Source organism: Vicugna pacos, chromosome 25 (assembly GCF_048564905.1).
Source record: "Vicugna pacos chromosome 25, VicPac4, whole genome shotgun sequence".
In the NCBI taxonomy this organism is placed as follows: domain Eukaryota; kingdom Metazoa; phylum Chordata; class Mammalia; order Artiodactyla; family Camelidae; genus Vicugna; species Vicugna pacos.
Window position 1 is genome coordinate 7,355,534 of NC_133011.1, and position 12,256 is coordinate 7,367,789.

Consider the following 12,256-nt stretch of genomic DNA (forward strand, 5'->3'; position numbering starts at 1 on the left):
CACAAGTAAGGGGGCCCTCCAGGAGCGGAAGGAGCTCCTTTCAGAAGCAGCTTTGTGACGTGTGAGCATTTGGACAGATGGCCCATTTTCTCGTGAAGGAAAATGTATCGTACAAGCTATCAGCCCCCAACAGCTTCACTAAAAAGGGTTGAGGATGAGAAACCAATTCTAGAGGAGCTCAGCTGTTTGCCGTGTTGTCTCGGAACACACCCTGTCTGTCAGGAGCCCAGCTCTATTCAGTAGACCACCTAGTCTGCTCACTGCGGGGGATATTTGTTCAAACATCGTCCCCCCTGCCTGTTCGAGACAATAGCATAATACGTTCAGCGACCGCCCTCTGAAAGCCAAGGCATTGTCTCGGACAGGGGTTATGAAACAGATTTCTTGAGAAGTGCCTGCCCACCTATGTTTAGATTCTAAATTGTGGGAAGATCTTGGCAGCCAGAGTATCTAGGAGATGCTCAGGGAAAAGTCTACTGAGGTTATGGAGACTTTTCAAAGGACAATTTCCCCCTTTAAAGTGTTCTGAATAGAAGAAGGATTCTTGAAAACTATCATAGAATATTTGGGCCACATAGACCCTTGAAAGATTTTATTTATCCATTCTCTATTCGCTTTCCTTCTAAGACCTAAGAACGTATCCTATTTTAGAAACCCTCCAAGGAGTGGAATTTTCCATAACCTATCCCCTGCCATTTTTTAACTTCTACAAAAGCCTTCCATCAGAAAATTCTTGATCATTTATATGACCCTAAATGCTCACTGCTACAGCCCAAGCCTGGCTCCTTTGCTTTATCTTCTGCTGTTCCTATCTGCCACAGAGGGGCCCGTCACAGCTGAAGGCCGTTATGAGATCACTTCTTGGCTTCTCTGAGACTAAATAGTGAGAGGTTTCTCCTCCTTCTTTTTGTAGGTCATATTTTCCAACTATTTAATGAATTTTGTTGTTGAAAACTTGATCGGGGATTTCCTATGTCTGAGAATGCATTAGGCCTTGAGATTTGTAGCCCTAATACTCATCCCTGCTATCTCTTAAAAGACACCGAATACAATGAAAGACTAAGAGAATGAAGCAGCTGCAAACAAAACATCACATCACATCACAAAAGCAAGAAATAAAACCACTGGCTAGTTGTCTTTCTGGATTTTGATTGAGCAAGACATTTATGTAATGGAGCATGCTTCAGTGTTCAGTGAGCATCTTGTTTATTGATGCTTGATCAACAAGAACTTGGTCAGGTTTAGATAAATACCTATACAAATAACAGTTTAAAATGCAGGCTGAAAAACTAGGCATGCCAAGAAGGTAAGTACGAGCCAACAGTGGCCCTTTATTAGTACAGTTGGCCCTCTGAGTTTGCAGGTTCTGCATCTGTAGAGTCAACCAACTGCAAATCGAAAATATTCAGAAAAACAATTCCAGAATGTTCCAAAAAGCCAAACTTGAATTTGCTGCAAGCTGGGAGATATTTGCATAGCATTTACATTGTATTAGGTATGATAAGTAGTCTAGAAATAATTTAAAGTATGTGAGTCCCATTTTATATAAGGAACTTGAGCATCCATGGATTTTGGTATTTGCTGGGGGCCCTGGCACCAGATACCCTGAAGATACCGAGGGAGGGATGACTGTATGTCTGCTACGGATCTGTAACTTCTAGTTACCGACCACTGAGCTGTTATTACAATAGTTTTCAATATGCTGCTAGGCATAATTATTTTCAATTTTACAGTTATCTTTGAATCGCTAGTTGGTTTTTAGGAAGGAATACAATCTCTCTCATGTTTCAGTGAGAAAACTGTGATTGTAAGTAAATGTAGATATTTTCCATATTTTTTCCTTGCTTTGCAACAGTTGAAATAGAATGAGATAAATCTGACCTTTATTGTTTGTTTGAACTCGCTTAAAAGACTACCCGAGCCCTATGCCTTTCAAAGGTATGTCTTTCATAACTCTTGCTGTTGTTTAAGATAGTGCACATGCATAAAACTTTATTTAGCGTGTGTGTACCACCCAAACAACAAGAATGAAAGGGTTGCACGTGTTCTCACTCGGGTTCAGAGACGGGACGCTACAGTGCCTTAGGAGCCGGCTCTGTGGCCCCTCCTCTGATGACTTCCGCCTCTCTGCCCTAACCCCATCTGATAGAAACACTATCCTGATTCTGGTTAACCGTTACTTTGCTTTTTCTTCATGATTTTACCGCCTTTGTATGCATTGCTAAAGACTGTATTACTTAGCTCACTGAATTTTGAAATTTATGTTATAGGATAATACTCTTCTATTTCTTTTCTGATTTATTTTATTTTTGCTTTTTCTTATTTCTGTTTTGATATTCATTTACACACATTTATATATAGATAGATGTAGGTAATTTTAACTACTTTATAATATTCCATTGTATGACTATATCATAATTTGTTTATCCATTTTACTGTTGGTGGACTTTGGGTTGGTTCTAGTTTGAGGCCTCATGATTGTTTCTGTGACCATTTTGGTACACGTCTCCAGGAACTCGACTGCCACAATTCCTCTAAATTGCACCTAAAGTGAAATTGTTGGATTCTGAGATGTATTCCACCTAAAGGATATGCCCTGTTGTTTTCCTAAATGATTTTAACAGGTTCCTGCCCCTCCCAGCAGTAGATGAGAATTCCTTTTCCTCAGCAACCTTGCCAGAACTCATATTGTCAGTTTTAAAACTTTCTATGAGTTGGATGGGTGTGAAGTGGTATCTTAGTGAGGATTTAATTTACGTTTCCTTAGTCAGTAATGCTGGTCATCTTTTCAAATGCTTGATGGCCATTCATCATTTCTTTTCTGTGAAATGCCCTTCTATGTCTTTTCTCCATTTGCCTTGTAGGTTTCTTGTCTTATTCTTGTTGATTAGTAGGAATTCTTTCTATGTTTTGAATGTAAACTATTTTTTTTTGTTGTTATATATACAATGAATATCTTCTCCCAATTTATAGCAACTCCTCTCATTCTGTGATTTCTCTTGATAAACATAAAGACCTCAAGTTCAAATAGTTAAGTTTATACATCTTTTCTTCATGCTTTGTGCATTTTATGCATCTTTATGCTTTGCATTTTTTATGTCTTAAGACATCTTCCCCTTCCCTCCAAAGACTTAAAGATGTTTTTCTTTATTGTCCTACAAAAGTTTTAATTTTTTACTTCTCTTAAGCATTTAGTGCATCTAGAAATAATTCTATTGCATTTTTCATTTTGAGCATTTCCATTTGCCTTGTCCTGCAGAGTCAGCTCTCTGATGAGGTGCCTCATCTTTTCCACTAGGTCTTTACGATGTTAATCATATTTAAGTCTTTGTCTGATGATTTAAATATCTGGGCTATATCTGGGTCTGGGTCTGTTAAATACGGTATTTCCTGATAATAATTCTTTTCTTTCTTGTTTATTTTATACCTCGTAATTTTTTATTGGGTGCTGGATGTCATCTGTAAGAGAACAGTAGGGCTTCAGGTGAACAATGTCTGTGTTCAAAAGTGAGACTGGGTCTTCCTCTGTCATGCCATTGGTATGAGGGTGGCTGAGTCCACCTATTGGGAGTTGAGCTGGCTCTGCAATTTGTCGTTTCTGTTCTTTTTTTGGTACTTGCGGACTGCAGGAGGCTGCTGCTCGGCTTCACCCTCAGCTTTCAGCAGACCCTGTGTGTCTGCACCACAGAAGGGGGTCTCTCTCTATGCCCTTGCCCCTCCCTTGGCTATAAACTGTCACAGCTCTGCTTGCTTCTCGCTGGAGGCTTCTGGGGGGGACGAGGTGTTTTCTTGGTGCTTCTGCCCCTCAGTCTTAGCCAGGCTCTCTGTGCCTGAGCTCAAGAGTGGGACTTTCTCAACAGTTCTGCCCTTCCCCCACGTGGAAGCTGAGCTCCGCCATGAGTCATGGGAGTGTCCCCAGCCCTTCCCCAGGGGCAGCTCACTTCAATCAGTGCAGAATTCTGGGCCTGAGCAGCTCTGCTGCCCTCCCCAGAGACAGGTGTCTGTGCAGGGTGGATGTGCGATTTTCTGTCCTCTTTCCTGTAGCTGTTGGCCTTTGCCAAGGACTGGCCTGCAGGGCAGCTCTACCCCAGGGGGAATGGCCTTGGCTTCATATGAGAGAGGGGTCCCGGAAGCAGGTGTGTTTGCTGCCTGCCTTCCAACAGCACCTGCTCATCACCTGCCCTCATGCACCACTGAGATGGGCTCTCTCAGGGCTCTGCCCCACTCTCTGTATTTCTTGTGAGCACCTGATGGAAACTTGTGGACAGGATCTGGAAAATGGATACCTAGAACCCATATGTGAGAGGTTCCTAGGGTTCTAAACTCTCATGCAAGCCCGCATACACCCTTTAGGAATTTGTGAACATTTTAGTTGTCTTCATTCCTACTTTGCCGACTGTTGCCTCTCCTTCCTGTCACTGCTGAAGGCAGATGGTTCGTGTGTCCACCGCTCCCTGGATCAGCTTGTTATCCTCTGCAGTTCAGCTCCTCTGGTTGAATTACAACCTCAGGTCTCTAATGGGTCTCAACAAAGTTATGATTTTACAGATGACCCGGATTTCTCTCGTTGCAGGGTGGGGACCGAATGCTCCTGTGGTTATCTATGGTGTAGGAGGAGGCCAGCTGAGTTTTCCTCTCCCTGTCACCACCACTCTCTATTCCCTTTCTTCACCTTGTTTCTCTTTATAATACTGAAAACTATCACTATATTGTTTATTTGTTGCCCATCTCCCTCACCAGAACGTAAATTCCATTAAGGCAGAATATTCGCTTGTTTTGTCCATTTCTACGTTTCCAGCACATAACATAGAAACACCATAAAAACTGTTGAGTAGATGCATGCGTGAATGCCAGAGGTCATGACATTTTCTCCAGTATCTTGCATTAGCATCTTTTCATAAGAATTTACTTCCTCTGAAGCTGTTCTCTCTTCCCTTGTTCTGCCGTATTTTAAATATATCCCATTTCGATTATGTTCTTATTCATCTTTTCATCGGGCAGATCTGTTTGCACTCAGTATCTCCATATGCATCAATAACAAAGATGGGGGGGCACGCTTGTCCTCGGGGCTGCTCTCTGTCTACCCTTGATTTAGGGTATCTTGGCTCAGACCCACAGCTGGCCTGCAGGTGGTTGTGTGCAGTGCCAGTCTAATTCTGCATCCTCGCAGGCTGTCATCCAGTGAGTTTCTGCCCTACTGCAGTGAGTCCCCCTGGCCCCCCACCCAACCCAAGGCCCAAGTCTTTGGTGGTCAAGGCTAACGTGTGCCTCACGAATGCAAACTCTGTATTTCACAGCATCACAGATCCCACTCTGCCTTCCTATTTGTTTGTTGTGGCTGCTATTGGCCCTTGCTGTTGTTTTAATAACTTTTACTCTTTCCTGCATTTGGAAAAGATGGTGGTGAGAAGGAAGCTGGAGGGCGGGGAGTTGGTCAGAGCTCTGCCTGCCTCAGGGAGCAGCACACGAGGCGGGTAGAGGAGGGGGCGCCCCACTTCTCTGTTGGTGTTACATCTGGTAACAGAGCCAGTGGAGGGATGGTGCATTTTCTTGTCTTTTACAAGGTGGTTCTTTTTTCTGTGTATCTGAGTTGTCTGTTTCTGTTTTGTTTGCTTACATTGGATCCAGACGTGTTGCAATTCCTGCTCATTCCTGCCTGCCCCTGGTACAAGACATAGTGACTTTGATGTGTTTTGCTGAGTTGTCCTTTGTGGGGCTGCGTGCCAGCCAGACGCCGTGCTGAACGAGAACTTGCACACTACCGTTTTCGAGGTGTAGGTTGAAGCCCTTATGATTAGGAAGATTCAAGTTCATTAAAAATTCTACTGAATTAGAAGTAACTTTTTGTCGTCACCTAGTTTTTAAATCAATTAATATTTAAATTGCAACTACTATCTCATGGTGACCCCCAATATATTTTGTTTTTGTAAAAAAAAATTAAAAGAAACTTTATAACCCAAATGGTTTGTAATCATTCTTCTGTATCACTGTGCCAAAGACCATATCCTGTGGGATGTCTTTTAGTTTCCTATCATTCAGAACCATTTTTCCCATCTTTTAACTATTAGTTTAAGTAATAATTCTGGTTTGGAGAATGGAGGTATTTCAGAAAACATTAAGAAGTATGATTGTAAAAAAAAAAATCTAAGTTATTCTGAGGGAAATCTGAAGCTTAAAACAATAGCTGCCTTGATTTAGTTACCCATGTGTTATCTGAGAAAAAGTTGATTGAAACAGATTTTGACACTTTTTATTCACTGGAACTTTAACTTCATTGGGAAAATGGTCCTGAGGGCGGTGAGAATGTTGACTAATTGGTTTGTTCATCCCACATGGGATTACACCGCTTTCTGAATCAGAATTTCCTGCTATTGCAACACGTTTTTTTCTTTATTATTATTTTTTTCCTTAGAAACAATCCATCTGGGTTCATTACATGGCCATTTGTTAGTCTGAAGCATAGTACTTGTTTGTGACTACAGTGAAGTCATAGTGGGCCCGGTCTGTCTGTAAATACAGAGTCAGTGGGAGATCTTGCAGCTGCTCAGGGATGGAGGCAGTGCAAGGGGCCACCCTGATATTTTAAACCGAAAGTCCTGCTTTCCCAAAGTCCTGGGGAATTTTCATATTAATCATCAAGAAGATGTTTCCAGTTTGCTTTGTTTACTACATGCCATACATAGACACTAATCTGTTGATCTTGGTCTTTAAAAACCCTTTTTATTGATGTGTAATGTTCTCAGAGAACATGCACAAATCCTAAGCATATGACGAGGTGCACTTTTACAGACTGTAAGCAATACCGAGATCAGGCAGCAGAACGTGACTGGCACCGGGGCCGCCCAGCTCCTGCCCTGTTCCTGCCACTACGCCTCCACACCATGGGGATCCACTCTCCTGTTGTGCTTGATTTTGTATCTTATATAAATGGAATTATACACGATATATTATTGTGTGTCTGGCTCCTTTCACTCTTCGGTATGTTTATGAGATTCATACATTTAATGTGTATTGTGTTTGTTCATTCCCACTGCCGTGCGGTGTTCCATTGATCAGTACAACACACTATTCATTCTGCTGTTGACAAGCATTTGAATAGTTCTCTTTTGGGGGGGAAGCTATTATGAATACTCTATGAACATTCTAGTATATCTCTTCTGATGGAAGCATCCATACACACGCGCCCCTGTTGGAGTACAGCTGGGAGTGGGATTGCTGGGCCCCAGGGTGTGCGTGTTCAGATTTAGTAGATAAGTCAGTTTTCCAGAGCGGTTGTAAGTATGCTCACACCGGCAATATACGAGTTCCAATTGCTCCACCTTCTCACCGATATTTTCTGTCTTTCTCATTTTAGCTGTTCTGTTGGATATGTATTGAATGTGGTTTAATTTATATTTCTTTCATGATAATGAACCTGAGCAATTTTTAATATGATTATTAGTCATTTATATGTCTGTTTTTGAGAACTGTCTGTTCAAGTCTTTTGCCCATTTTTCTAGCATTTGACTCTCTTTTGGTTACTGTCTCATAGGAGTTCTTTGTATAATCTGAATGTGGGAACTTGGCTGAACATGTGTATTGTAAATACTTTCTCCTGCCTTTTCACACCTGTAATAGAGTCTTTTGATGAGCAAATATGCCTAATTTTTAAAAGTCCAATTTATTATTTTTTCCTTCTTGGTTTGTACTTTGCATATCCAGTTTAAGAAGCCTGTGCCTACTCTAAGTTGGCAAAGCTGTTGTATGCTTTCCTCTAACACCTTTATTTAAATTTGTAATTCATCTGCCCTGATACTTATATACTGCATGGTCTAGAGATCAAGATGCATGTTTTCCATGTGAATATCCTATTAACCCAGCATCATTTTACTTAGTTTTTGACTTGTTTAAAATTTTTCCATAAAATTTAGTTTCACTGAAATATATTTTATATTTTCCTAGAAAGAATTACTAATGATTCTTGAAAAAATTTAAACCTATGGTGATTTAAAATTTGTAACATACTCTATAGATTTATTTAACACATACATTGAGATATTTCTTCAAAGTTCTTCTGTTTAATTAGACTCTAGTTTGTAACTCCAGCATACTTATTTATTCAACACCAGAGAAATTATAATGCACAAAGCACAATAATTAAAAAAAAATAAATTATTGTTCTCACTTTCTCATTTGAATTTAATTCAACACATGTTTATTATTTGTCTGCTAGAATATGAGACAGTTGAGAATATGGTTGAAGTTTTGAGCTCCATTTTTATATCATTTAGGTTTTAAGCCATATAATAAAGTTGTCAAACATCTGTCAGTAATAAACTTTTTCTTTAGTATTCAAAATTATATCACTAAAGAGAAGTACAAGGTGAGAAGTTTTATTCCTATTCGGATGACCCTACACCCTTTACATAATGCCTGTATACCAAGTTTTCCACTAGTAATGCCACAGATCTTTTAAGAAGTAAAAGTAGAAAAGAAAACATGAAAGCTTCACTTCCATATTTGGAATGCGTATGAATGCTTCTGCTTTGACGTCACTTCTGCTTCGTTTTATTTTTTTTCTCTTTTTATTATTTGTTCTAGGTTGTACTGGTCAGTGGACATCTGGACAGCTGGGACGTTGGGCAGGGTGCCATGGATGATGGAGGCGGGGCCTTTATATCCTGGGAAGCACTCTCGCTTATTAAAGATCTCGGTAAATATTTAGAAAGCCGTTAACCAATGTGTGAGGGTGTCAGTGGTGATGTGTTTAACTCAACACACAGTATGTGCAGCCGATTAGTGACTGTGGTGTGTTCAAAGATCCTCCTGAGGTCTGTATGTTTTTTGTCAGCTGATTCCCAGAAAAGAACTAATTTGTCCCCTTAAAGAAAGAAATTTTATTCAAGTGTCTGCCAGACATCCCAAGTATCAAATTTGATCGGCCACTGGGGAAAATGAACAAGCAAATAAAACTAATAAATGCAACCACATCAGCTAGAGACTATGTAAGGAAACCATGACCAAATGCAAAAAACATCAGCAACTCCTCCGTTTCCTTTTCCTTGTTTATCTTTCAAGGTATCATCGCGCTGTTAGGACAGCTTTACTGCAGTGACCTTTCCGTGACAGAAGGCGAGGAGAGCAAGGTAGGCCTGGAGGAATGACTCCTTTGGCCACAATAAGGAATCTAGGATGAAAAACTGGACTTTTCAGATTGACCCAGACATGGGGAAGATGGACAGGCATAGAAAGGAATGGCTAATGGTGAAAGCAGTTTATTCTGATGATCCTGTTTGCAGACAAAAAATATACATTTCCCCTTTGTGTGCTGGTTAAAAGCTGGATTTTGAGTAAAGTTAGAAATAAATGAAACTAGTCTGAAAAGAGAGTTCCATGTCTGAATCAGACCAGTGGTGGTTTTGAAAATGCCTCATCAGCAGAATATTTTACATTGTAAATGTGGAGTAACCTTCCCTTTGGTGAAGGCTTTCCATTGCTTACTTAAGTACATATGTATTCAAATTCATACTTTTCTCTTGGCTTTAATGAACCCTTCTTATTCTAAATCAGCCCTTTAAATAATTGTTTATCTGATCAGTAGACTGCTGAAGTTGTCTTGGTTGGGGGAAATCTTTAGTGTATCATTTTGATTTATGTCACACTTGCATTTTTAAAGTGGAGAAATGGAAATGTGGTTGTGCAGTTTTAAGTTCTAAATAGGCCAGTGTCTCTCAACATTGGCATTATTGTCATTTGGGGCCAGATAATTCTTTGCTGTGAGTCTGTCCCATGCACTGTAGTATGTTTAGCAGTGCCCCTGGCCTCTACCTACTAGAAGCCAGTAGTACCCCCCCCCACCCCACCAAGTTGTGACAACCAAAATTGTCAAATGTCCCCTGGCAGGTTGTGGGGGGAGAGGGTGGCATGTAAAATTGCGCCACTAAAATTAGTTAATAAAAAACCCCTAGGAGACTTGAATACAGGGTCAGTTTTTAAAAATAAAAAACCAATTGGAAACCTTGCATTGTATATATTTATACTTTTAACATCATTACTGTTCTGAGCACCTACTATGAGAAAGCACTTCGTAGAAGCTGAGCATACCGAGAGGTTTAAAGCATGCTCTCTGTTCTTAAGACCCTTAGAATGTAGTTGTACACATACACATGCACCTACACATAGTTATCAGTAAAGATGTATCAAGTCTGCTCTTGGAACTGGGTAAGATTTAAGAGAGAGAAATTGTCCAGCAGATAAAACTGAAAAACACTCATCCTTCAGGAAAGATCAGGGAGACGTTTTGTATGTGAATTCTCTCCTCCTCTCCCTTTAAAAAAAAGATTCCTTTGTCTATCTGTTCTCTCTGTGCTTGACTTTATTCCAGAATGAAGTGGGTTCTAGAGATGAGACAGGCAGATAGCAAACATTTTCCTCTTTATAGGGTATGGATATTTATTTTGGAAGTTAATTTTATTTCGGTGTGTTCCGACCAGCTTGATTGGAGGCAGAGTGATAGTGTGAAAGGAGAATTGGACCCACGACAATCAGATTTTTAGGTCACTCTGTGCCACAAACTACTTTGTTGGCCTCAGGCAGGTCATTTGAACTCTCTGGACTTTATTTTCTTCATCTCTGTTCAACTGTTAGCTTCCAGAGTATTTGATCTGCTCTAGATTGGTCTAAAAATTGTGTCTTCTCTAGGCTTTGAATCTTACGTCTTTAGTACTCAGCGGGGGACCCTAAATCACTGTTAATTGAGTTGAGTTCAATTGCATGAATAAATGTCAAACATCATGCAAAGGTGAACTGAGTACCTCTTTCCAGCTCTGAAAGTACACTGACTTCGGCTGCTTTTGGTAGCTAGCACTGTCTCCTTCAAGTCAGGATTTATCTCTCCTATAGGCTTCTGAAGACCTATGTAAATATATGAATAAAACTCCAAAATAAAGAGTAATATTTCTTTCAAGTAAGTGTTAAGAGAGTGCATGGCATACTATTAAAAAAAAAAAAAAGCCCTCTGGAGCCAGACTGCCTGGGTTCAAATCTTAGTTCTGCAACTTAACAGCATGTGGCCTTAAGCAAGTTACTTTGCCTTTCTGTGCTTGTTTTCTCATCTGTGAAATGAAGGTGATAAGAATTTCTATCTCATATGGTTGCTTTGAAAATTAAACAATCTATTCACAAGTGTACTTAAAACAGTGCCTGACCCAACTCAAATACTCAGTAAATTTTAACTTTTATTATTTAATAAGCATGACTCTGACAGTACCGTATTTTTTTTTTTTTTGTAAGGGAGGATTATATATTTATTTTTTTTACCTCCACCTGCTTAGTGATCGCTTTGCCTCCTAATTTAACACGTTAGTTGTACGGATATAACTCTAGGGCCAGCTGCTATGGTATCCCTGCATAGCCTGTCCCTTTACTATTGAAGTCACCATCCCGTGTATGAAATCCTTTACTCTTTTTTCACTTGCATACTACATTTCCCAGAGTCTAAATTTCTCCTGGTCACTTCCTGCTTCCGCTTCCTGCTTTAGGTGGCTTCTCAGAATCCACCCTATGCCTCATTATCTTCTAATTGCACCTGTTGAGTCTTACTCTTTAATTTTAAAATTAAAATTAGATTATGGATCTCTGTTTGTAGATTGCCTATGTGTTTTAATAGGAAGAACTAGGTCCAACATATGGCATATGAGTTCTAGATGAAACTTACTGATACACTTGAATAAGAAAATAGGACTTTGGGCTAGAGGCCAAGAAATGGGTTCATAATCATATTCCTTAATTACATTGAACCCACACTGTTTAGTTGGTGAAATATGAAAGCTCTATGGCAATTTCTTTTTCCAAGAAAAGTGAGACTCCTTTTGGCTGCTGTCCCTTGAACAATATGTCATGCAGAATGCATGTCACAGTCTCTCTGTGGGGTTTGTTAATTTGAAGTGTTGGTCCACTGGGGCTTTCTGATATTTAGGAATATTGTTTTAAGGTTCATCTTTCATGTCTCTTCTCCTTTATTCACCTCTTTCACTACTCTTATAGAGTCACTCTTTTGCTCAAGCAATCGGCTAAAACCATATTCAATTAATCTAACAAAAGAGATATTTGTGCTTTGCAAATATAATCCGTCATTCCTGAGAAACTGTCAACAGAAGGCTATTTGCTGTGAAATGCTATTGAATACTTTTTGTGTTTGTCGTTTACTGGACTTGAAACTGTTTATTTGAAATGTCATTTCCTGGAATGTTCTGGTGTCAGTGGACAAAGCCTATGG

General features: G+C 39.9%; 1 protein-coding gene across 2 annotated transcripts in view; it reads left to right on the forward strand.

Annotated features, from left to right (window-relative positions):
* The window catches only part of CPQ (carboxypeptidase Q), a 299,566-nt gene that overhangs the window by 158,727 nt on the left and 128,583 nt on the right, over positions 1–12,256 (forward strand). For both annotated transcript variants that reach the window (XM_006198037.3, XM_072949488.1), the window contains exon 4: positions 8,581–8,692. In XM_006198037.3, the coding sequence (XP_006198099.1) occupies positions 8,581–8,692 (112 nt within the window). The remainder of the gene's footprint in view (positions 1–8,580; positions 8,693–12,256) is intronic.